The sequence below is a fragment of the Salvelinus namaycush genome, chromosome 18 (assembly GCF_016432855.1).
Source record: "Salvelinus namaycush isolate Seneca chromosome 18, SaNama_1.0, whole genome shotgun sequence".
Classification (NCBI taxonomy): domain Eukaryota; kingdom Metazoa; phylum Chordata; class Actinopteri; order Salmoniformes; family Salmonidae; genus Salvelinus; species Salvelinus namaycush.
This window is the reverse complement of record NC_052324.1, coordinates 17,974,600-18,001,149: the sequence shown is the minus strand read 5'-3', so window position 1 is coordinate 18,001,149 and position 26,550 is coordinate 17,974,600. Positions and strand designations below refer to the sequence as shown.

Below are 26,550 nucleotides of genomic sequence, written 5' to 3'. Positions count from 1 at the left end.
TATATATACTGTATAGTGCCTTCAGAAAGTATTCACACCCCTTTACTTTTTCCACATTTTGTTGTTTTACAGCTTGAATTTTAAATTGATTATTTTATGTGACCGGCCTACAGTACAAGCAATACCCCATAATGTCAAAGTGGAATTCTTTTTTTTTTTTTTTATGTTTTACAAATGTATTAAAAATTAAAATCTGAAATGTCTTGAATCAATAGGTACTCAACCCCTTTGTTATGGCAAGCCTAAATCATTTCAGGAGTAAAAATGTGCTTAACAAGTCACATAATAAGTTGCATAACTTAACATGATTTTTGAATGACAACCTCATCTCTGTACCCCACACATACAATTATCTGTAAGGTCCCTCAGTAAAGCAGTGAATTTCAAACACAGATTCAACCACAAAGATCAGGGAAGTTTTCCAATGCCTCGCAAAAAGGGCACCTATTGGTAGATGGGTAAAAATAAAAAAGCAGACATTGAATATCCCTTTGAGCATGGTAAACTTATTAATTACACTTTGGATGGTGTATAATTACACCCAGTCACTACAAAGATACAGGTGTCCTTCCGAACTCAGTTGCCGGAGAGGAAGAAAGCTGCTCAGGGATTTCACCATGAAGCCAATGGTGACTTTAAAACAGTTACAGTTTCATGGCTGTGATAGGAGAAACCTGAGGATGGATCAACAAAATTGTAGTTTCTCCACAATACTAACCTAATTGACAGAGTGAAAAGAAGGAAGTCTGTACAGAATAAAAAATATTCCAAAACATGCATCCTGTTTGCAACAGGGCACTAAAGTAATACTGCAAAAAATGTGGCAAAGCAATTCACTTTTTGTCTTGAATACAAAGTGTTATGTTTGGGGCAAATCCAATACAACACATTAATGTGTACCACTCTCGATATTTTCAAACATAGTGGTGGCTGGATCAAGTTATAGATATGCTTGTAATCATTAAGGACTGGTTAGTTTTTCAGGATAAAAAAGAAACGTAATGGAGCCAAGCACAGGCAAAATCCTAGAGGAATACCTGGTTCAGTCTTCTTTCCACTAGACACTGGGAGATTAATTCACCTTTCAGCAGGACAATAACCTAAAACACAAGGCCAAATCTACACTGGAGTTGCTTACCAGGAAGACAGTGAATGTTCCTGAGTGGCCAGTGACAGTTTTGACTTGAATCTACTTGAAAATCTATGGCAAGAACTTAAAATGGTTGTCTAGCAATGATCAACAACCAATTTGACAGAGCTTGAAGAATTTGGAAAATAATAATGGGCAAATGTTGCACAATCCAGGTGTGGAAATCTCAGAGACTTACTCAGAAAGACTCATAGCTGTAATCGCTGACAAAGGTGCTTCTACAAAGTATTGACTGAGTGTGTGAATATTTTATAGATATTTCTGTATTTCATTTTCAATAAATTTGCAAAAATTTCTAAAAACATGTTTTCACTTCGTCATAATGGGGTATCGTATGTAGAAGGATGAGAAACATGTGTTTTAAACCATTTTGAATTCAGGCTGTAACACAACAAAATGTGGAATAAGTCAAGGGATATGAATACTTTCTGAAGTATATGTATGTATGTATGTATGTATGTATGTATGTATGTATGTATGTATGTATGTATGTATGTATGTATGTATGTATGTATGTATGTATTAGAGGTCGACCGATTATGATTTTTCAACGCCGATACCGATTCCGATTATTGGAGGACAAAAAAAGCCGATACCGATTAATCGGCCAATTAAAAAAGAAATATATATATATGTATTTATATTTATATATATCATACACACATTTTTGTAATAATGACAATTGCAACAATACTGAATGAACAATGAACACTTTTATTTTAACTTAATATAATACATAAATAAAATCTATTTAGTCTCAAATAACATGAGAACATATGTTAAAACGAACCACCAGCTTTCATGGGTCTTCAATATTCCCAGTTAAGAAGTTTTGGGTTGTAGTGCAGAAAGCAAAGCTTGTCTGCATGGTCCCCTGTCAGTCTGCTCCTCCGCGAAACACAGACCTTATTTGAAGTAGATCAAGACATTCTCTATGGAAGACATGAATGGTAAAATAACGAAGGAACTCCTTTCAAGTTCAGCCGCAAGTTATTACAGGAATTATAACGCGTCGACTATTTCTCTCTAAACCATATACCTTTGACTAATCCGGAAACTATCACCTCGAAAACAAAACGTTTATTCCGTTCCGTATTTTATCTAACGGGTGGCATCCATGAGTCTAAATATTCCTGTTACATTGCACAACCTTCAATGTTATGTCATAATTACGTAAAATTCTGGCAAATTAGTTCGCAAAGAGCCAGGCGGCCCAAACTGTTGCATATACCCTGACTCTGCGTGCAATGAACGCAAGAGAAATGACACAATTTCACCTGGTTAATATTGCCTGCTAACCTGGATTTCTTTTAGCTAAATATGCAGGTTTAAAATTATATACTTGTGTATTGATTTTAAGAAAGGCATTGATGTTTATGGTTAAGTATACATTGGAGCAATGACAGTCATTGATTGATTGTTTTTTATAAGATAAGTTTAATGCTAGCTAGCAATTTACCTTAGCTTACTGCATTCGCGTAACAGGCAGGCTCCTCGTGGAGTGCAATGTAATCAGGTGTTAGAGCATTGGACTAGTTAACTGTAAGGTTGCAAGATTGGATCCCCCGAGCTGACAATGTTAAAAATCTGTGGCAGAACGTTCCTAGGCCGTCATTGAAAATAAGAATGTGTTCTTAACTGACTTGCCTAGTTAAATAAAGATTAAATAAAGGTGTAAAAGAATATATAAATGTCACGACCGTCATAAGAAGCGGACCAAAGCGCAGCGTGGTTTGAATACATTCTTCAATATTTTAATGAAGAACACTTAAACAAAAACCAACAAAACGAATAAGACGAACGTGACCGCTATATAGACACTGTGCTAACATGCAACATAACATAGACAATCACCCTCAACCCACAATACAAAACAGGCTACCTAAATATGGTTCCCAATCAGAGACAACGCAAAACACCTGTCTCTGATTGAGAACCATATCAGGCCAAACACGTAGAAATAGACAAACCAGACATACAACATAGAATGCCCACTCAGATCACACCCTGACCAAACAAAACATAAAACATACAAAGCAAACTATGTTCAGGGCGTGACAATAAAAAAGAAAATAGGCAAATCGGCGCCCAAAAATACCGATTTCCGATTGTTATGAAAACTTGAAATCGGCCCCGATTAATCGGCCATTCCGATTAATCGGTCGACCTCTAGTATGTATGTATGTATGTATGTATGTATGTATGTATGTATGTATGTATGTATGTATGTATGTGTAATGGGTCCTAGGTGTAGCTGGTGTAGAGAGTCAGGCGCAGGACAGCAGATATGAGTAATCAAAGTACTTTTACTCAAAATGTCAATTAAACAAAGTAATACAAAATTCAAAATGTTTTTTTCCTTTGCCTCCAACCCCCTTCGATGTGTAGAACGGATGTGGGTGGGGCCAGGTCTACATAAGGGTGCAACTTTCAAAAAATCACAAAAGCTCTGACGAAGGTCGTGTGGCCGATACGTAAGCTTATTAAATATCGGTGATACTATCAAGAGCAGTGTGCGGTTTCCTTTTTCCTTCATCTTGTTCAATTGTTGCCATGCACCTGCAAATTAGATTGCTCAGATGTGCGAGTGCCTTTTGAATTTTGTATAACTATTTTTCACTCCGCGCTCTGAAATCTTGTAAGTATACACAAAAGTAAAAGACGTACCAAGTATACAATGGATCCACTACGAGAGATCAACTCACTTACCACGCATTGTGCGAGTACCCTTTCATTCACACAAGAAGACGCCAATAAGATTATTTTTCCTACCTCCAACATGGACAACCCAGTTCCACGCTCGACTGTCGAACTCAAAATCCAACTCCAGAGACTCCGAGAGAAAGAAACACGTTTGTTGAAACACTGCATGGCAACACTCTTAGCGAGTATTGGCGCAACAAGCGCATTCCAAGAGGACTGAGAATACAGAAGGAGCCTACAATAGGGAAAAACGACAAAACGTTCGTTCAGCAATGGGGTGAAATACTCAACAAATGCTCATTAGATTTAATGCTATTAATCGTGGAACATGTGTCGAAGGAAGTGACAGAAGTTAAAGTTAAGATTAGCGAACATGAGGCTATAATGAAGGAGATTCTAGGCCCTAATTTTACAGCCATAGACGACACGATCAAGCAGTCCATTGGGAAATACAGAGACTCTCTACAAGCAACAAAGATCGAGAAATACCAGTGAGACACAGAGGACTACCAGCTCAACCAGGTGTACGCATGGGAAGGCCCAAGGACAGGAGCACGGAGAGGCCGACGGAGGGACGCACCGCTGATCGGGGGACGCAGATACGCAGCAGCGGGAGGACATGGAAACTTGGACACAGAGGCATCCACCGAGAGCGAATTCCCTACAGACAGTGACTCCAGCTACCATGGCACACAGTCCGTTTTTTTAGCCCGGAAGCAACAGAGGGCTCCACGAAAGAAAAGAAACGATGCAGGAGAGGCAAGCGGTCGAAGAGGAGACCAGGAACACAGGCCGTGGACACGGAGCTACAGCGGGACGCGGTAATTCACCTCTCCAAAAAAGACCTTACTGACGCTCAAGTCTCAAGTCTCTTATCTAAGGGCCTCTCTTTTGTACCTACATGTACAGATAAACCATTCGATACGAAAGTAGATCTGTTTAAATTCTTTCGCAAGATTAAACTTAAGCATGTGTTTTCGCAAAACACTGATTCGGGCCTAGTAACACATCAAAGAACTGGTACCCATTTTAAGCCCAAAAGCAAATTCTGTCCCATGGTTAACAACTCCTCGATTAATACCTATTGTAGGTTAGTCGAACAAGAAGCCATGTCAGTATATACGAGACAAACAAACCACATTCAGAAGAACCTCACTAGAACAGAAGAACTGGCACTCAATTAATTAATGAAAGATTCATCTTTGGTTATAAAACCTGCAGACAAGGGGGGTGCTATGGTTGTTTTAGACTATGAAAAATATAAAGAAGAAATTCAGAGACAACTCAGCAATGAACGTTTCTATAGAAAACTGAGTGTTGATCCCACACAGGTGTTCCAAAGGGATATATGCTCGAATCTGGAGCAAGGCCCTATTAAACAACCTTATCTCAAAACCTGAATATGAATATCTTTACTGCAAATGTGCCATACGTCCATGCTTATACATTTTACCGAAATTACACAAACCTAAAACACAACAAGGAAACTATCCAGGCAGACCAGTGGTTGCAGGAATAGGCTCAATGCTAGAGCCATTGTCGAACTTTGTAGACTCTTTCATTAAATCTCATGTGCAATCATTGCCATCATATGTAAAAGACCCTTTAGACTTCATAAACAAGATCTCACCAATAACGGGTTTAAAAGAAGACTGTATTTTGGTCACATTAGATGTCGAGAGTCTATATACCAGCATTCCCCATGTGGGGGGGCTGGCAGCACTAGCACACTATTTGGGAGACAGAGATACTAATGAATATCCACCAACAAACTTCATTCTAGAGTTGGCTGAATATGTTTTGACGTATAACTATTTCAGGTTTGATGATGAATACTACCTCCAAACGAATGGAACATCGATGGGCTCTACATTTGCTCCGAGCTATGCTAACCTCTATATGGGTCTTTTTGAAGAACGTTTTGTTAATAATGAAAACGAGAATCCCTTTTTGAATAAAGTCCTGAAGTGGTATCGATATATTGAAGACATTTTTTGTATATGGGAAGGAACTGAAGAAGAACTGTCAGATTTTATGGCACTACTCAATGACATTGACCCTAATCTCAAATTCCCTATTGAACGTGACACTCAACGTGTTCATTATCTCGATATGTGGATTGTGAAATGAAATGAAACCCTGTTTACAAGTCTGTATAGAAAAGAAACGGACAGAAATACTCTATTACATGATGACAGTTTTCACCCTGAGCCATTAAAAAGAGGACTTCCAAGAAGCCAATTTTTTAGACTGCGCCGTATATGCCACTCCACAGAGGATTATCTAGAAAAAGCAGCGGAGATGCGCATGAGGTTTCTAAGAAGAGGCAATGTGTGGATGAAGCTCATAATTTGGCATTGGAAAAAACACGAGAAGAACTGCTACAAAAAAGACCCGCTAAAGCCAAAGAACACTCCGTAATGTTCACAACTACATATACTTTGAATTCGCGAAAAGTGGGAGGTGTGGTCAAGAAACACTGGCATATTTTATCATCGGACCCAGCTTTGCCGGCTGAATTTAAATATCCACCACGTATTGTGTATAGGAGAGGTCGCAATTTACGCTATAAATTGGTTCATGCCAACTGCCAGCCACAAAAGAAAATTAGCCAAGCTATTTTACGCCCTCTACCAAATGGTAGCTATAAATGCAGAGGATGCGCACAGTGCAACAATATGATGAAGTGTGAATATTTCTGCCACCCACACACAGGAAAACGGTTCCAAATAAATGACATTATTACGTGTTCTACCACCCATGTTATTTACATTATCAAATGTCCATGTGGGCTCTGTTATGTCGGTAAAACCACCCGCTCTCTCAAACAGAGAATTAGTGAACATAAAAGTTCAATCAGGAGAAAGGACAGGGATTATCCAGTCGCTGTACATTTCAATGACCTGAAGCATGACATTTCCACCTTTAGATTTTGTGGCATAGAGAAAGTTAAGATATCAGACAGGGGAGGAGATATTAATAATACTCTGAGTAAAAGAGAATGTTTTTGGATTTTCACCCTCCAGACATTATTTCCTAAAGGACTTAATGATGAAATGCCTATGTATGTTATGTTGTGAATTTGAACATGAAATATGTGTCTCTTCTAGATTATTCTGACGTTTTTTGTATGATGTACCCAATGACTAATGAAAACTTGCTATGTCCTCATTGAGATTTTACAGACGTGTTCAATACGCCTTATTTATACAGTTTTGTAATATTTATGAAATGCATATTGTTATATTTGGTAGCACTTATTTGTTTTTCCTTTGCCTCCAACCCCCTTCGATGTGTAGAACGGATGTGGGTGGGGCCAGGTCTACATAAGGGTGCAACTTTCAAAAAATCACAAAAGCTCTGACGAAGGCCGTGTGGCCGATGCGTAAGCTTATTAAATATCAATTAAACAAAGTAACAAATACACGTACACCATGACAGACCGAAAATACAAGAAATAATCACTCACAAAAAACCATGGGGGAACAGAGGGTTAAATACTGAACAAGTAATTGTGGGATTGAATTCAGGTGTGTAAAACAAAGACAAAACAAATGGAAAATGAAAAGTGGATCGGCGGTGGCTAGAAGGCCGGTGACGTCGACCGTCGAACGCCGCCCGAACAAGGAGAGGGACCGACTTCAGCGGAAGTCGTGACAGTATGTATGCATAAATGTATGTATGTATGTATGTATATAGATATATGTATATTTATATATGTATGTGTGTGTGTATTGACTTTTATATATTTTTTTAATTGGGGGGAAAGAAACTAAATATACAGTTGAAGTCGGAAGTTTACTTAGGTTGGAGTCATTAAAACTCGTTTTTCAACCACTCCACAAATTTCTTGTAAGCAAACTATAGTTTTGGCAAGTCGGTTGGGACATCTACTTTGTGCATGACACAAGTAATTTTTCCAACAATTGTTTATTTCACTTATAATTCACTGTTTCACAATTCCAGTGGGTCAGAAGTTTACATACACTAAGTTGACTGTGCCTTTAAACAGCTTGGAAAATTAAAGAAAATGATGTCATGGCTTTAGAAGCTTCTGAGCTTTTTTGAGTCAATTGTAGGTGTACCTGTGGATGTATTTCAAGGCCTACCTTCAAACTCAGTGCCTCTTTGCTTAACATCATTGGAAAATCAAAAGAAATCAGTCAAGACCTCAGAAAAAAAATTGTAGACCTCCACAAGTCTGGTTCATCCTTGGGAGCAATTTCCAAATGCCTGAAGGTACCACGTTCATCTGTACAAACAATAGTACGCAAGTATAAACACCATGGGACCACGCAGCCGTCATACCGCTCAGGAAGGAGACACGTTCTGTCTCCTAGAGATAACATACTTTGGTGCGAAAAGTGCAAATCAATCCCAGAACAACAGCAAAGGACCTTGTGAAGATGCTGGAGGAAACAGGTTCAAAAGTATCTATATCCACAGTAAAACGAGTCCTATATTGACATAACCTGAAAGGCCACTCAGCAAGGAAGAAGCCACTGCTCAAAAAACGCCATAAAAAAACCAGACTACAGTCTGCACATGGGGACAAAGATCGTACTTTTTGGAGAAATGTCCTCTGGTCTGATGAAACAAAAATAGAACTGTTTGGCCATAATGACCATTGTTATGTTTGGAGGAAAAAGGGGGAGGCTTGCAAGCCGAAGAACATCATCCCAACCGTGAAGCACGGGGGTGGCAGCATCATGTTGTGGGGGTTCTTTGCTGCAGGAGGGACTGGTGCACTTCACAAAATAGATGGCAGGATAATTATGTCGATATATTGAAGCAACATCTCAAGACATCAGTCAGGAAGTTAAAGCTTGGTCGCAAATGGGTCTTCCAAATGGACAATGAACCCAAGCATACTTCCAAAGATGTGGCAAAATGGCTTAAGGACAACAAAGTCAAGGTATTGGAGTGGCCATCACAAAGCCCTGACCTCAATCCCATAGAAAATTAGTGGGCAGAACTGAAAAAGCATGTGCGAGCAAGGAGGCCTACAAACCTGACTCAGTTACACCAGCTCTGTCAGGAGGAATGGGCAAAAATTCACCCAACTTATTGTGGGAAGCTTGTGGAAGGCTCCCCGAAACGTTTGACCCAAGTTAAACAATTTCAAGGCAATGCTACCAAATACTAATTGAGTGCATGTAAACTTCTGACCCACTGGGAATATGATGAAAGAAATAAAGCTGAAATAAATCATTCTCTCTACTATTATTCTGACATTTCACATTCTTAAAATAAAGTGGTGATCCTAACTGACCTAAGAAAGGGACTTTTTATTAGGATTAAATGTCAGGAATTGTGAAAAACTGAGTTTAAATATATTTGGCTAAGGTGTACAGTATGTAAACTTCCGACTTCAACTTTACTTTAAAATGGCTAAAACCAAATCTAAACTGTGTAGATATGATAATGGACGTGCATTCATACAGTTTCTTGACTGTGTCCCGCTAGACAGTCAGGGAGCGTCGACAGTTCCAAAAACGATGGATAGAGGACTATTTTTAGCACAAGGAAAAGTTACCAATTTTCATTGCAGCCCTCCGGACCTCATTGAAGACCAAATGCGGCCCCCGGGGCACAATTAGTTTGACACCTCTGCTCTAACTTGTTAAGCTGATGTCTTCTTCAGATGTTTATTGGTCTCTCAACGCCAGTGAAGGGGACATTGTTATTTGATTTCACAAAACAAAAAGGTGGTTCATTCTTCCAAATTCAAAAGAGATTGCTATTTTTGGAGCGCATCGAGACAGCTTTAATGGTGTTGTTAAGCTTATTTTATGAAGAGAGAGCCAACTGGAGTCATGGATAGCCGTCTTCGAGAGAGCTGCTCATTTCCAAAGCTTCCAAAGGATCCCATGCCTCTCTCATGATGATTACAGTAACATGCACTTTCCTAACAGGTTGCTCTGGTTTATGGGAGTAAACAAAAGCCAGTGTTGGCCATCACACCAACTCACTAATACAATCAAGTCAATTGTTTTCTATTTAATATTTATTTTACCAGGTTGTCTCCTTGAGGTAAAACAACCTGTTTTTCAAGGGAGACCTGGACTTGTGGTTCTTCAACTGAATTCTGTTCAGAAATATAAAATTAGGTCTTCTTTGGGATTTGATTTTGACAAGATACAAATGCCAAAGAATATCAAAATGTCACACATGCCCATCTCACAATAGAGGTTTGTGAAGTAGAGCTGTAACTGTGAAACTAGGACATTGTTTTCTTTTTTCAGAACAGGGATCAGCAGGGTCAAGCCTTAAACCAAAGCAACAAAGTGTTCCTCTACTGTGCCTTCCTCGACTACAGGTTGGGTTTACATATGCACACTGAAATATATCTATTTCATGTCTATCACTGAAATAACTCATTTTGCCCAAAACATCATTATCATATACATTACATCCTTGATACATAGCATCAATACATTTGGTACAGTATATATATTGAGGGAGGGAGTGTGCAACCTTCAGTAAAAACACTGCCATCTGATAAGCCAATGTTTTGGCTGTTTAAATGTTATAAATCATTGTGAATTGTGACTGTTTTACTTGGACTCATTATGCTTCCTGTCCCCTTCCTTCTGTGGTTCATGAAAAAAAATGAAATATTTGACAGCCCTATTCAAAATCTAATTCTGCAAAACATATGTGTTAAAGGGCCTCCCACATAATCGTTTTACCTAGAATATAATCCGGTTTAGGGAGTATGTGCCATTGTAGAATTATCCCTGCTATTTTGACAGGCATGTTTATGTGTGTGCTTGCATATGTGTCTGACAATCTCTCTGCCTCAACTCCTGTGTGTCTATGTGTCTCTGTCCACTCACACTCTCTGTCTGTCTGTCTGTCTGTCTGTCTGTCTGTCTGTCTGTCTGTCTGTCTGTCTGTCTGTCTGTCTGTCTGTCTGTCTGTCTGTCTGTCTGTCTGTCTGTCCTCCATCAGTTCAAAGGTGGGTGTTTGGTCCAATGAGGGCTGTGTGCGGTCCGGAGGGAACATGTCCTACTCGGTGTGTCTGTGTAACCATCTCACCAACTTCGCCATTCTCATGCAGGTGGTTCCCATGGAGGTAAGATCCCCTTTCCTTTCCTTTCCTCCACAACACGCAGTCCCATGCAGAACCTTGCTGTGTGTGTGTGTGTGTCCTCTTTCATCACTGCACCAGTGATTTATGTGAGTATATTTGCACAGGGGTCTGTGGTTCACCACACAGTAACTTCTCCCCATCCAGAGGTCCTGGTTCTGCTAGAATGTTCAGCATACCTAAGTAACAACGTTGTTTTCAGTAGTGATTTAATAGGGCATTGCTGCAGACTACCATGATTAGGTGTGGTTTCTTTGGGTCTCGACATGAGGCGATGGTCCATGCCTCAAAGACCATCTATTCCCACAGTCTGTTTGGCTCAGGGATTCTCAAGCTATACTCACTGGCCAGTTTATTAGGTACACCACCCCGTTCACGAAAATGGGTCGCTCCTACAGACAGTGAGTCCCGTGTCCGTGGCTTGCTATATAAAGCAGGCAGACAGGCATCGAGGCATTCAGTTACTATTCAATTGAACGTTAGAATGGGCAAAACAAGTGACCTAAGGGTCTTGGTATGATCATCGGTGCCAGGCGCTCCGGATCCAGTATCTCATGAATGGCTTCCCTCCTGGGATTTTCATGCATGACAGTGTCTAGGGTTTTCCCGAGAATGGTGCTACAAACAAAAATATCCAGCCAGTGGCAGTCCAGGTGGGCGAAAACATCTCGTTCATGAGAGAGGTCGAAGAAGAATGTCAAGAATCGTGCAAGCTAACAGGCAGACAAATAACGGCTCCAGTACAACATTGGTGTGCAGAACGGCATCTCGGAACGCACAACTTGTCGATCCTTGTCACGGATGGGCTATTGCAGCAGACGATCACAACAGGTTCCACGCCTATCAGCTAAAAACTCAAAAGAAGCGGCTCCAGTGTTTACACAATCCCCAACACTGGACAATTGAGGAGTGGGAAAACATTGCCTGGTCCGACGAATCCCGGTTTCTGTTGCATCATGATGATGACAGAGTCAGGATTTGGCGTAAGCAGCACGAGTCTATCCGGCCTGGTACAGGCTGGTGGCGTTGGTGTACTGGTGTGGGGAATGTTTTCCTGCCACACATTAGGTCCCTTGATGCCAATGCGCAACAAATGTTTCCGACACCTTTTAGGTACCTACTAAACTGTCCGGTGAGTGTATACCTCCCTCTTTGTAATAGATGTATACACACTATTTAACCAACTACATGTCAATATCATACCATGAAGGCCACAATCTCCCTTTCTTCATAAACCTGTACCCCAAACTTTTATTGGAACACAGTCCAGATCACGTCACAGTTCATCACCATTAGTGCATTGTATTCTCCTAAATGGTAATCCAGGCAATAGAGGCTAGAGACAATAACCCTCCTCTGTTATCAAAAGGCCAGCAATATTCACCCTGTGAGTGTGGTGACCGACCATCCATCTTGAATAGATTCCCAAAATAGAAAAGGATAACCATCCTTTTTGTTGCGTTACTCAGTAATGTATTGAAGCAGTCGTCTCCTTGATGCTATACTTTCCTCAAGTCCCTCTAATTAGTGGGCAGCAACCTTATCCCTCAGCGGGATGGGAACATCCCACGCATCCCTATTCTGGAAGGCTGGGACTGCTCCACTGTCCAAATGACAAGGCACACGCTGCAGTTAATGGAGAATCAAACCTCAATGTCTGGAAATAACCTCAGCTAAAAAAAACAGCAACATGCCGTACAACACACCCACAGTCATATACAAGTAACTGACAAAATAAGGGAAACACCAACATAAAGTGTCTTGATAGGGCGTTGGGCCACCATGAGTCGGAACAGCGTCAATGCACCTTGGCATAGATTCTACAAGTTTGTGGAACTGTATTGGAGGGATGCGACGCCATTCCTCCTCGAGAAATTCCATAATTTTGTGTTTTGTTGGTGGTAAAAGCTGTCTCAGGCGCTGCTCCAGAATCTCCCATAAGTGTTCAGATGGGTTGAGATCTGGTGACTGAGACGGCCATGGCATTTAGTTTACATCACTTTAATGCTCATCAAACCATTCCGTGACCACTCGTGCCCTGTGGATGGGGGCATTGTCATCCTATTAGTTAATTCCTTAATTAACTCAGGAACCACACCACTGTGGAAGCCCCTACTTTCAATATACAGTACATTGTATCCCTCATTTACTCACACGTTTCCATTAATTTGGCAGTTACCTGTAACTAGACACACACACACACAGAGGAAGAGAAAAGGGGAATCATCCTTGATATACAATTGTCAAGGACAAGACATATGTGCAGCACCATAGTTTGAGAGTGGACCTCATTGAGAATCAGGTCAGGGGTATTCTCTTTACCATGCCACAGCAGCTTTAAAATGGTGACAGAGTGTTACCCAGTCCAGTCCAGCACAGAGGTCCTCCAGTGAGAACACTAGTAATGAGGGTCACTGATCCCTGTTAAAGCCCAGCACTCGACATCACACCACTCTACTGGCTGGCACTGGGACTGGGACTGGCCAGGGAGGTTGGACAGGACATTAAGCACTGAGGAGGTCAGACATATTGAAGTTACTTCCTGCCATGGAGGCTAGCCATGCAATAAAAGCAATAAAATGACATCCAAAAGAGTGGCATGATCAGAAGTATGGGCAAGATATTTTTTTATTATTTAACTAGGCAAGTCAGTTAAGAACAAATTCTAATTTACAATGACGGCCTACCCCGGCCAACAGTGCGCCAACTATGGGACTTCCAATCACGGCCAGATGTGATTCAGCCTGGATTCAAACCAGGGACTGTAATGACACCTCTTGCACTGAGATGCAGTGCCGTAGACCACTGCACCGCTCAGGATCTTTTGAGTGTCTGACGTTTATTTTGAAATGTAACTATGTCACTTACCATGAACATGTAAAGAACAGGAAGGCCTGCACACTGTTTAATTTATTTTTTTACGTTTCGATCAGAAACAGATCTTCGAGTTCTCACATCCCAAAATATACACATTTCACCTCACATGACCATATGCATAGCATGTGTGGAAACTATTTATTTCACCAGGTAGGCTAGTTGAGAACAAGTTCTCATTTACACCTGCGACCTGGCCAAGATAAAGCAAAGCAGTGTGACACAGACAACACAGAGTTACACATGGAATAACATAGAATAAACAAGCCAATAACACAATAAACAAGTCAGTGACACAGTAGGAAAAATAAGAAAGTCGAAATACAGTGTGTACAAAAGGCATGAGGTAGGCAATAAATAGGCCATAGTAGCGAAGAATTACAATTTAGCAGATTAACACTGGAGTGATAAATGAGCAGAAGATGTGCAAGTAGATACTTTTGCGCAAAGTCAATCATAATTAATCACAGAGGTACATATAAAAAAGGTACATATAAAAGGATTGTATACTGTACATACAAAATCGGTTATAACCTAGGCAACAGTAAAAAGAAAGATTACGTTGGAAACTGTTGGAATACACTCCCATATGACCATTACATCCAGGATGCGCGTTGGCTGTAGATCTATACTGAACAGAAATGGAAACGCAATATGTAAAGTGTTGGTCCCATGTTTCCTGAGCGGAAATGAAATATCCCAGAAATGTTACATACGCACAAAAAAACGTATTTCTCTCAGATTTTGTCCACACATGTTTACATCCCTATTAGTGAGCATTTATCCTGTGCTAAGAATGCATCCATCTGACAGGTGTGGCATATCAAGTAGCTGATTAAACAGCATGATCATTACAGAGGTGCACCAAGTGCTGGGTACAATAAAAGGCCACTAAAATGTTTTCGCAACACAATGCCACAGATGTCTCAAGTTGAGGGAGTGTGCAATTGGCATGCTGACTGCAGGAATGTCCACCAGAGCTGTTGCCAGATAATTTTATGTTAATTTCTCTACCATAAGCCACCTCCAATGTAATTTTAGAGAATTTGGCAGTACATCCAGCCTGCCTCAACACTTGTAACCACGCCAACCCAGGACCTTCACATCTGGCTTCATCACCCGCGGGGGTGCCCAGTCATGTGAAATCCATAGATTAATGAATTTATTTCAATTGACTGATTTCCTTATATGAACTGTGAAATTGTTGAATGTTGCATTTATTTTTCTCTTCAGTATAATTACAGTGAACTATTTCGAAAACAACTTGTGTACCTCTAATAATTGATATAAATGAGATGGGTGATAGATGTTGAATCCCTTCATACAAACATCAGACCTCAGGATAAAACCCAGATGCAGGCAGTTCGATGTAAAAGTGCATTACAAAAACAGGGGGCAGGCAAACGACAGGTCAAGGGCAGCCAGAGGTCAGTAATCCAGAGCAGAGTCCAAAAGGTACAGAACGGCAGGCTCAGGGTCAAAGCAGGCAGAGGTCAGTAATCCAAGGTAGTGTCAAGGTATAGAACGGCAGGGTCAGGGCAGGCAGAATGGTCAAAACAGGGAATAGAGAAAAACGGGAGTACGGGAAAAAACGCTGGTGGGCTTGACAAGACTAAGGCAAACTGGCAACAGACAAACAGAAAACACAGGTATAAATGCACATGGGATAATGGGGAAAAATGCGTCCGGTAGTGATCCACCTGTCAACGATACCTGGAGGTGGTCTTGAGAAGAGCGGACCGAGCTCTCTTCCAGGTATGCCGACAGTGGCAGACGAACATCTGGGCAGAGGGTATGTTGACCTCCTCTGGGAAGAGCGGGGGCTGATAACCCATGGAGCACTCGGAGGACGAGAGCCCAGTGGCTGAGCAGGGAAAAGATGAGTATGTCGTCGAGGTAGATGAACCGGTTCAACATATCCCGGAGAACGTCATTAACCAGGGCCTGGAACACAGCAGGAGCATTGGTCAAACCGAATGGCATCACCAGGTATTCATAGTGTCCGCTAACAGTGATGAAAGCTGTCTTCCACTCGTCACCTTCCCGTATCCGTACCAGGTTGTAGGCGTTCCACAGGTCTAACTTAGAAGATAGTGGCCCCCTGGAGCGGCTCGAAAGCCAAGGAGATGGGTGGTAGCGGATATCGGTTCTTAACCGTGACCTCATTGAGGCCCCAGTAGTCGATGCACAGGCAAAGAGTTTTGTCCTTCTTCTCCACATAGAAGAACGCTGCGCCGGTGGGGGAGGCAGAAGGACAGATACCCCCTGCAGCCAGGGAGTCCTCGATGTACGGCTCCATAGCCTTGGTCTTCAGACCCGACAGTGAATACAGCCGTCCCCGGGGTGGTGTAGTGCCGTGGAGAACTTCAGGCAATGGGCGTGGCAGAACGGGCTCCAGTCCACGATAGTACCAGCAGTCCAGTTGATAAGGGGATTGTGGCGCTGGAGCCAAGAAAACCCCAATACCACGGGAACCTGAGGAGACTTGATGAGCATAAACTGTATAGACTCACTGTTGTTCCCAGACACACGCCGGTAGATAAGAGTAGTATTGTGGGTACCCTGCCTATAGAGCGTCCATCCAGTGCTCTAACGTCCAGGGAACTGGAGAGGGGCTGAGTGGGGATGCCCAGCTCAGACACCAGGTTGGCATCCATGAAACTCGTCAGCCACAGAGTCAACGAGAACGAGAACCCGGAGAGATTTAGTCTGGTCGCCCCACAGCAGGATGACATGAAGAGGGGTGCAAGTAAGGGGAGGCCCACCAGATTACTCATACCTACTGATGAGCCTGGCCTCTTTAAAGGACAGGTAGACACAATGACCGGCAGTTCCGCAATACATACAACTCTGTGTGGTATGTCTGCGTAAGAAGTGCTGCCGAGTTGCATTGGCTCCGAAAAAGGAGTCAGCAGACCTCGGAGACTCTCGGGGGAACTCGGATCCTCTCAGGGACATAGACGCTGGGGACTTCCGGAGTTCCTCGGAGGCAAGGTGGGATCCTTTGGCGAGCGATTGGGACCGGAATCAGACCTCTCCCTCCTACGTTCCTGTAGCCGCCCATCGATCCGGATGGTCAAGGCGATGAGCGAATCGAGATCCGTAGGCAGCTCCCAGGCTACGAGCTCATCCTTAACCTCCTCCGATAATCCATGAAGGAATATGTCAAACAGGGATTCCAGGTTCCAGGCATTCTTGGCAGCCAATGTGCAGATATCAACTGTATAGGCCGCCACACTGTAGGGAGTCTTGGCGAAGCTTGAGTAACTTCCGGGCAGCCTCTCTCCCAGACAACGAAGAATCAAAATCCTTTTTCACCTCAGCCACGAACTCCTCCAAACTGAAACACATGGCAGATTGTGGTTCCCACACCGCAGTAGCCCAGGCGAGAGCCCTCCCGGACATTAGCGTTATGAGATACACAATCTTCGAGCAGTCCGAGGGGAAGAACGAGGGCTGCAGCTCAAAGATAAAGGAACACTGGGAGAGAAATGCCAGACAGGTTCCTGACCCTCCAGCGAAGCGTTCCGGAGGAGGTATGCGGGGTTCTCGGGAAGCCGGGGTGCCCTGGAGAGACGCACTGCTGACAGCGGTGTTACTGGGGGTCTGGGAGGTTACTGTCATGGCCAGCGGCCTCATAGATAATCCGCTGGAATTGCTCCAGCAATGTATTCTAGGCACAGTCATGGCGTACTGCCAATGTCTGGAATCCCTCCAGAAGACCTCGGTGTAACTCCTCGTGTCTCCCGATGGTGGTTCCTTGGGAGGAGATGGCGTTGTGGAGTTGGTCCGAGTCTGCTGGGTCAGTCATGGCCAGGTCGTACTATCAGACCTCAGGATAAGACCCAGATGTAGACAGTTTATTACAAAAACAGGGAGCAGGCACACGACAGGTCAAGGGCAGGCAGAGGTCAGTAATCCAGAGCAGAGTCCAAAAGGTACAGAACGGCAGGCAGGCTCGGGGCAGGCAGAGGTCAGTAATCCAAGGCAGTGTCACAAGGTACAGAACAGAAGGCAGGCTCAGAGCAGGCAGAGTGGTCAAAACCTGGAAAACTAGAAAACAGGGACTAGAGCATAAAAACAGGAGTACGGGAAAACCGCTGTTAGGTGGCTTGACGAGACAAGGCGAACTGGCAACAGACAAACAGAAAACACAGGTATAAATGCACAGGGGATAATGGGGAAAATGGGCGACACCTGGAGGGGGGTGGAGACAAGCACAAGACAGGTGAAACAGATCAGGGTGTGACAAAATCGAAGCAAACCATTAGCATTCCCTCATCAATATTGTCAGTTTTTTTAAGGGTGTTAATCATGTCCATAGAATCGCTACATATGCAGGGAGTGACACCACACTGGGTTTTAGGGGGGTGATTTTACCACGAACCTATACAGGATTCCGACGGACAGGAAGTCCGTTTCCTTGAAAAGGAGCCTCTCTATCAGCCATAACATACGCAGACAATGCATACGCAGGACCTTTAGTACACAGAATGACTATGACAAACAAGCGCACTGTCTGGATGAGCGTTTCAGACAACGGGGTTACCCAGAGGAATGGCTGCATGACGCACGGGACGGTTACTATGTCCCAGAATGACAGCCTCACTCCCCCCCAACAGTTTGACCATATCATTAAAAAACACTCTCACATCATGATCACTGACCCGCAGGTAGTCTTCGAACGCGCCCACTACATCAGTCAAATGGTGGTGAGGTCTGATCTTCCACCAGTGCCACGTAGCACATTCCTAGACAATGTGGCGGAAGGTAAATACAGATGTGGCGGATGTACCCATTGTAACTTTACGAACAAATGCACAACGTTCAATCACCCCATCACGGGCAAAGGCATCATTACGTGTTCTTCAAAAGAAATGGTATACCTGATCAAGTGTATTTGTGGTCTATGCTATGTATGAAAAATTCAACGAGCTCTGAAAACAAGGATAGCAGAACACAGGAGTAATTTCAGGACTGCGCATTTCAGGGCTGCGCATTTCATGGAGGCTAGTCACAACATCAGCTCTCTGGGATACATTGTTATCGAACACGTTAAGGCTCTTAGGAAGGGGGAGATACTGATCATCTTCCACTGAAAATATAATTGTATTGGATTCACCGTTTGTCCACCATGTCTCCTGAAGGTCTGAACCAAGAGTTTGATATCAGACCATTTATTACACGGATATGTTACGTTGATTTGTCTTGCCATGTAGTTCTCCACTTGTTAATTTTGTGCATATGCTTGTATTAGATTTTCTGTAACTACTACATGTGACAATCTCATTGATATTAAATTATTAGAGGTACACAAGTTGTTTTGAAATAGGTCACTGTAATTATATATACGGCCACCGCGCGTCCTGCGCGTAATGGTATTCCAAAAGTTTCCAATGTAATAATTGTTTTAACCTTTGCCTAGCTTTGAACTCGGACCAATTTGTATGTATATAATCCCTTATGACCATATGTCCCTTCGTGATTAATTATGATTGACTATGCACAAAAGTTAATTGAATTGTTTCGACACCGTCCGTCATGTGCGTAATGGTCATGTGAGTAATGGTCATGTGAGGTGAAATGTGTATAACAGAGCTCCGTCTTTTTGACCTGACAAAGATCGGAGGTGAATTGGGAGCATAAACAGTGTGCAGGCTTTCCTGTTCTTCACAACTATTCTTTATTAGCCCATCACCTACGTTTTTAACTTCTACTTGCATACAATCCCGGATCCGGGAGCACCCCCATCAGTAAAAAAGCTGACTAGCATAGCCTAGCATAGCGTCACAAGTAAATACTAGCATCTAAATATCATTAAATCACAAGTCCAAGACACCAGATGAAAGATACACATCTTGTGAATCCAGCCATCATTTCTGATTTTTAAAATGTTTTACAGGGAAGACACAATATGTAAATCTATTAGCTAACCACGATAGCAAAAGACACAACTTTTTTTTCCCACCATTTTTTTCCTGCATAGGTAGCTATCACAATTTCGACCAAATAAAGATATAAATAGCCACTAACCAAGAAACAACTTCATCAGATGACAGTCTGATAACATATTTATTGTATAGCATATGTTTTGTTAGAAAAATGTGCATATTTCAGGTATAAATCGTAGTTTACCATTGCAGCCACCATCACAACTCTCACCAAAGCAACTAGAATAACTATAGAGACCAACGTGAATTACCTAAATACTCATCATAAAACATTTCTGAAAAATACACAGCGTACAGCAAATGAAAGACAAAGATCTTGTGAATCCAGCCAATATTTCAGATTTTTTAAGTGTTTTACAGCGAAAACACAATATAGCATTATATTAGCTTACTACAATAGCCAACCACACAACAGCATTGATTCAAGCCAACAATAGCGATAACGAATAAACCAGCAAAAGATATACATTTTTTCACTAACCTTCTCAAACTTCTTCAGATGACAGTCCTATAACATCATATTACACAATACATATAGAGTTTGTTCGAAAATGTGCATATTTAGCGTCACAAATCGTGGTTATACAATGAGAATAGTAGCCAAGCTGCCAACAATATGTCGGGAGAAATCTTGGGAGAGGCACCTAATCTAATCAGTAACTAATCTTAAACTTGACTAAAAAATACAGGTTGGACAGCAAATGAAAGATACATTAGTTCTTAATGCAATCGCTGTGTTAGATTTTTAAAATTAACGTTACTACGACATACAGCGTGCGTTAAAGCGAGACCGCACCGAAATTAATGGCGGAATATGAGTTTTACATTTTTCAACAGAACAACGAATTAACATCATAAATAGTTCTTACTTTTTGATGAGCTCCCATCAGAATCTTGGGCAAGTTGTCCTTTGTCCAAAAGAATCGTTGCTCGGTTGTAGATTGTCGCCTTCAACTTTGGAATTAGCAGTAAACATTAGCCATGTGGCCCAGACGTGCCCAACTGACTAGAACGCAGCACAAATAAATATCCGAAAATCGCAATATACTGATATAAACTGATATAACTCGGTTTAAAATAACAACATTATGATGTCTTTAACACCTATATCGAATAAAATCAGAGCCGGATATATCTAAGGGCTATAACGGGAGCTTTCTAGAACGCCATCCTGAGGTCTGTCTTGCGTCATGGCGAACAAAGGAAAGAGAGGACCCCCCGTTCCGAGCCCATTTATATGGCCTCAGATCTGCCTAGCAACTCCATTCCAATTCTCACTATTTGCTGACATCCAGGGGAAGGCGTATGCAGTGCATCTCAACCAATAGAAGACATGCAAATTAATAAACTGACCTCAGAACAGCCTGCAGATTTCAGATTTCTCACTTCCTCATAGGAAAATTGCTCCAACTCGAGTTCTGTTTTACTCACAGATATAATTCAAACGGTTTTAGAAACTAGAGAGTGTTTTCTATCCAATAGTAATAGTAATATGCATATTGTACGAGCAAGAATTGAGTACGAGGCAGTTTAATTTGGGAACGAAATTATTACAAAGTGCAAACAGCACCCCCTATTGAGAAAAGGATGTGTGTATGACCACAAACTTGGCTACTTACCATAAATATCCCACAGAGGGCAGTGTTGGTTCATAGTGAAACAGCTCAGTTCAAACACTGTGTCCCTACTAGAGAATCACTACTTTGTTTTAATGCTCTTCTCAGTTCAGCTTTACATTATTTCTCTAGTAATGTGTTCAATGCAATATATTCTGGTCTGTATCCTTTTGAAATGAATCAGCCCGAACATGAATCTAAACATCAAACTTGTGTCTGGAATGTTTTACTGAATTGTGTTGATTCTCACGTTTCCACAGCTAACCAAGGCCCACCAGGTGGCGTTATCAACCATCAGTTACATTGGCTGCTCTATATCTATCTTCTGTCTGACCATCACACTGGTGACATTTGCAATCTTGTCGTGAGTATCCCTCCATCTTTATTGTTCACTGACTCAATCAAAATAAACGTATCAAAGCCCCTCACATGTGCTGTGTGTCACACATGCTCTTTATGAGTGGTATTCGCCCCATTATGATTAAATGTTACATCAAACTTATTTTATAAATTTCTTGTAATATTCAATGTTTTTATTTGTGTTTGGCCTTGCAGGTCAGTGAGCACTATCCGTAACCAACGCTACCACATCCATGCCAACCTGTCCTTTGCCATCCTGGTGGCCCAGATCCTGCTGCTCATCAGCTTCTGCTTTGACCCAGGCACGGTAAGCACCTCATAACTAGAGTCAGAGGATCTCATTGGCTAGAACCAGGAAGTGATTTGCACTTACTGTATGATGATGATGATGATGGTGATGATAAAGAAGAGGAGGCAGAGCGTGCTGACAGAGATAATGATGCACCCTGTGCCCTAGTTTTAACCTTTAACCCCTCTCCTCTCTCAGCTGCCCTGTAAGGTGATGGCTGTGCTGCTCCACTTCTTCTTCCTGAGTGCGTTTGCCTGGATGCTGGTGGAGGGCCTGCACCTCTACAGCATGGTCATCAAGGTTTTCGGCTCAGAGGGCAGCAAGCATTTCTACTACTATGGGATTGGCTGGGGTACGTCTTGTAACTGTATTAACGGTCCTTTTTAGGCACAAATGTCTTAATGATCCTCATGTTTTTATTAATCTCAAACTGGATCAATCGGTTTTCCACGTACACCTGCAGCTACATGCAATAATATGCTGTGCTTCAAAAGACCAATCATGAACAATGTTTCCCACAATTAAAATTAACCTTTAAGGTCTGGTTTTAGCAGACCTCTAGTTTGGCCTTCAGACTTCCCAGGTCTCTGTTAGCCAGAGTGGACAGACAGACAGGAGAATGTGTGTGCGTGTGTAAGTGTGTTCCTTTTAGCTGTCTGGGAACACTGCGCCTCCTCCACATGCTGGAGTGATTAATAGAAATAAGTTCCCATTTTTATCATTTCATATGTTGTTGGCCGAAGTAATGCTGCGATTTGTGGCCAACAGCAAATTAAGTAGTGTAGATGTGTCCAGCCTAAGTAAAAAAAAAAAAACACTGCCATTTGGTAATTTACAGCTCCTGTTGTTAGCAGTGAAATCAGGCTTCTGACCCTTTATTCTTCATTTCCTCCTTTAGCGTAACAGTTTAATTGTTCTTTGCTGGGGAAGTCTGTAAATCTCTGTGGACTTAGCAACTCATTAAAACAGATGAAAGCATGACCAAGACTAGAACCATGTTGGTGGGAATTAAAAAACATCCGGTGTCCTCCACTGTCGGTCTTGCTAACTTTCATTATCTTGTAACTAACATGTCCTCTCTTCTCCCAGGGTCTCCATTGGTGATATGTGTGGTCTCTATGACATCAGCCTTGGACAGCTATGGAGAGGTTGGGAAGTAAGTCACTGAGTCAACACACTCCAACCTGGACATTCAAAACTACTTGGCAGCACTCTGTGCCATTGGATATAGTTAAAATATCAATACTGGTGCCATGAAACTGCCATGAATTAAGAGATATGTATCTAGGCATATTTATGTATAAGTAGTTTACAGAGTAACTGGAGATGGGAAGTATAATGTGAGAGATGTCGACCAAGCTTGTTATCTCTCTCCTCCCTCCCTCAGCTGTTGGCTGTCCTTGAAGAATGGGGCTATTTGGGCGTTTGTGGCACCAGCACTGTTTGTCATTGTGGTAAGAGAACTGAAGAAATCACCACTAACTGTTTGTTTATTTCCGTTCTTTAGTTTACAATTTACAGCTAATTAATCACTGGAGCTCAAGCTTTTTGTTCATGAAGTGATATTTAGACATTAACTGATATGTGTTGTTTTCTCTATTACTTAGGTGAATATTGTGATTCTTATATCTGTAACGAGGATCATCTCTCGTATTAGTTCAGAGAATTACAAGGTTCATGGCGATGCCAACGCAGTCAAGTAAGTCATCATCTCTGTTCTTAGGGCTGAAACCATCATGGTGATGATGCTATCCAAACTCTGACTCAGTCAGACTGACATTAATACACTATAGATAGCTGACATTTAGTGTGTCTGTGTCTCTCTGTGTGTATAGGCTGACTGCAAAGGCAGTGGCTGTGCTCCTTCCTATTCTGGGCATCTCCTGGATCTTTGGGGTACTGGCCATCAACGATCACGCACTGATGTTCCAGTACATGTTTGCTGTTTTCAACTCATTACAGGTAAGTAGCGTACTGTAAATGTGCCATTATGCAATCTAATACATTTCATAAAATGTCTTTATCAATCGCCTTTATATACAGTAATTGACTACAATCATGTGGATTTTTCTCTCTAAAGGGATTCTTTATCTTCCTGTTCCATTGTCTTCTCAACTCTGAGGTAAGGCACACCCCTCATGTTGTTATAGTGTTGATATAGTTTGTTTTGTTTCTAATATGTCTGGGGAGATTTATGAAACATTGCATCTGTTATTGGTCCTACTCATGGTTGTGCTGTTTTGCGGTAGGTCAGAGCTGCCTTTAAGCACAAAACCAAGGTGTGGTCTCTAACCAGCAGCTCCATTCGCAACATCAATGTGAAACCCTTCAATTCTGACGTTGTGAGTACCAAGATAGAGGGGTCTAATTGGCTAAGAAGAAAGAAGTAAATTCAACTTATAACTTTGAATGTGAGATCAAGTGTGTGCTCTCCTTTTTCTCTTGTAGATGAATGGAAACAGGGGAGGGGCGAGCCCCACAAAGATGAACACATGGGACAAAAGCACCAACTCAGCCAATCGGATCGACCTCTCTGCTGTCTAAAACTGGAGGGCATCACTTCGAGTAAGGGCGGAAATAGGATGCCATGCCAACCAGGGGTTGACTAGTGTAGATTCATTGACAGACACTGGCTAAAGCATTGTGCTGTTGTCCACTGTTATATGTGATATATGACTCAAAATGAAAAGCTTTAGATAAGGGGGTATGCTGTGGTTCAGCTGCATAGTCAGGATGTCATGCGTCTTCATTCAGACCTCTATACACAATGACAGTGAGTATCCATTCTTACAGGCATCTCTGAGCTTAGCTTCCATAGCCCACAGCCTCCCGCTCCCTTACTCCTTCAACATTACAATGATTTGATGTAAAGATGTAACCCCAAATGGAACATACTGTAATCTCCCCCTGATGACAAACAGACTCAGACTGTGCCTATCTCTTATAAAAGACAGCTGGCCAGACCCATTTAGGGAAGGGAATTCTGAGGGGACCCATGGTTTGGGAACAGAGTGAGATTATAATGGCTCTTAACCTTGAGGATTTAAAGCATGCCATTAACTGTTAGTTTTTGTCCACCATATTGTGTATAATGTCTTGAAATGTTTCTACCCAAGTATTTTTCATGAATAATGATCCATTTGACCAGAGGCTATCCAATGTTTTGCATTGGTATATTTTGTGATATGTAAACATAGTGTAGCTTTTACTTTTTGGAGTGTTATAGTTACTTTCAGTATGTATTATGGTTATGACAAAGAGGCTAGTAGCAGCCTGGTAATCGGTTTGTTCTGGTTCAGAATGGTTATTCTAATACATGATTATCACAGGCTCCTGGCTGCATGGCACACTAAGCATTATGTGTTGAACCAATGAAAATAATAAATGACAATTATTTTCTGTTTGAAATATTTAATTTCCAGAAAGTACAGAACATTAAATCTAGCCCCAAATAAACATGTGCCTTATCGTAGGGATAGTTGATACAAGGAAGAATACTTTCACTAATGTAAAAAGTGTAATCAAATGAAGAAAAAAAACACAGTTTAATGTATTTATTTATGGATTTTGTGATTCTTAACATTTTTGCAAAGCACCAGAGCAGTCACTCGAAATACTCACAATGTTTGATACCTGTCTCTCTTTTGATGTTTTCTTTGTGTGTTGTTTCTTCTTACGATGAAGATGAGTTGACAATGGTATTTCATAATGTACCTCATGTCTCTGTAAGCTGCAGTATTTCATGTTTTTTTTTAAAATAGAGAAGTATTAATTGTGTTAGACACAATTCTGTGAATTTTTTAAATCAGTGTTCCATTTAACTTTTCAAATTACGTAGATCATTAGATGTTTTATGCTTTATCTTTGAGTAGAGGATACATAGTTATAGGCTAGCATATTCATGTCTTTCACAAACACAAGAGTGGGACTTTGAATTGAGGCCCAGCAAATTGTCTTTTGTTGAGTTTCACTGTGAGATTGGAGAGAAATGTCTGATGAGATGTTGATGGTTCTGACACTGTACCAACACTTAGTCTCCTACAATAGGATTTGCTGTATGAAATCATTTAAAAACACTTCCTATGACTTGTCTTTTTTCAGTATTTTAGAACAGACCATCATCTTATGGCCTGTCTTTTGCTTGTTTTCTAAGGTACTTTCTGTGTTCAAGTTTGTTGAATAAAAAGACAAACATGAAAACGTATTGTATGTAATTCCTCTCTCAACAGTCCCCAATATCCTTCCTACTGTATGTTAAAACGAATAAAAAATAATACCGTCTCACGTGCGCTATCTATTGGAAGTATTGAAACTGCAGTAGGCCTAAGAAGTGGCAATGCTAAAATAAAGAAAAGGATTGTGGTAGACAAGGCATTATTTCATGTGTGAAAATGACATACACATAGTGCTCTGATATTGCGTTGCGTTAGGTTAAGCAACCTGTGGCCATGATGATTAGACAAGTTATTAATGCGCGCCCGTGGCACTCATGTTTCTGACTAGGTGAACACTGC

General features: G+C 41.6%; 1 protein-coding gene across 1 annotated transcript in view; it reads left to right on the top strand.

Moving 5' to 3' along the window:
- Positions 1-26,222, top strand: part of LOC120062848 (adhesion G-protein coupled receptor D1-like) — a 50,793-nt gene extending 24,571 nt beyond the window's left edge. Inside the window, exons 11-22 of the mRNA XM_039012918.1 lie at positions 10,099-10,172; positions 10,808-10,931; positions 21,648-21,751; positions 21,943-22,054; positions 22,235-22,388; positions 23,126-23,192; positions 23,424-23,490; positions 23,644-23,735; positions 23,872-23,998; positions 24,117-24,158; positions 24,286-24,378; positions 24,485-26,222. Of these exons, the coding sequence (XP_038868846.1) occupies positions 10,099-10,172; positions 10,808-10,931; positions 21,648-21,751; positions 21,943-22,054; positions 22,235-22,388; positions 23,126-23,192; positions 23,424-23,490; positions 23,644-23,735; positions 23,872-23,998; positions 24,117-24,158; positions 24,286-24,378; positions 24,485-24,580 (1,152 nt within the window). The 3' untranslated portion in view covers positions 24,581-26,222. The remainder of the gene's footprint in view (positions 1-10,098; positions 10,173-10,807; positions 10,932-21,647; positions 21,752-21,942; positions 22,055-22,234; positions 22,389-23,125; positions 23,193-23,423; positions 23,491-23,643; positions 23,736-23,871; positions 23,999-24,116; positions 24,159-24,285; positions 24,379-24,484) is intronic.
- Positions 26,223-26,550: the final 328 nt, after the last annotated feature.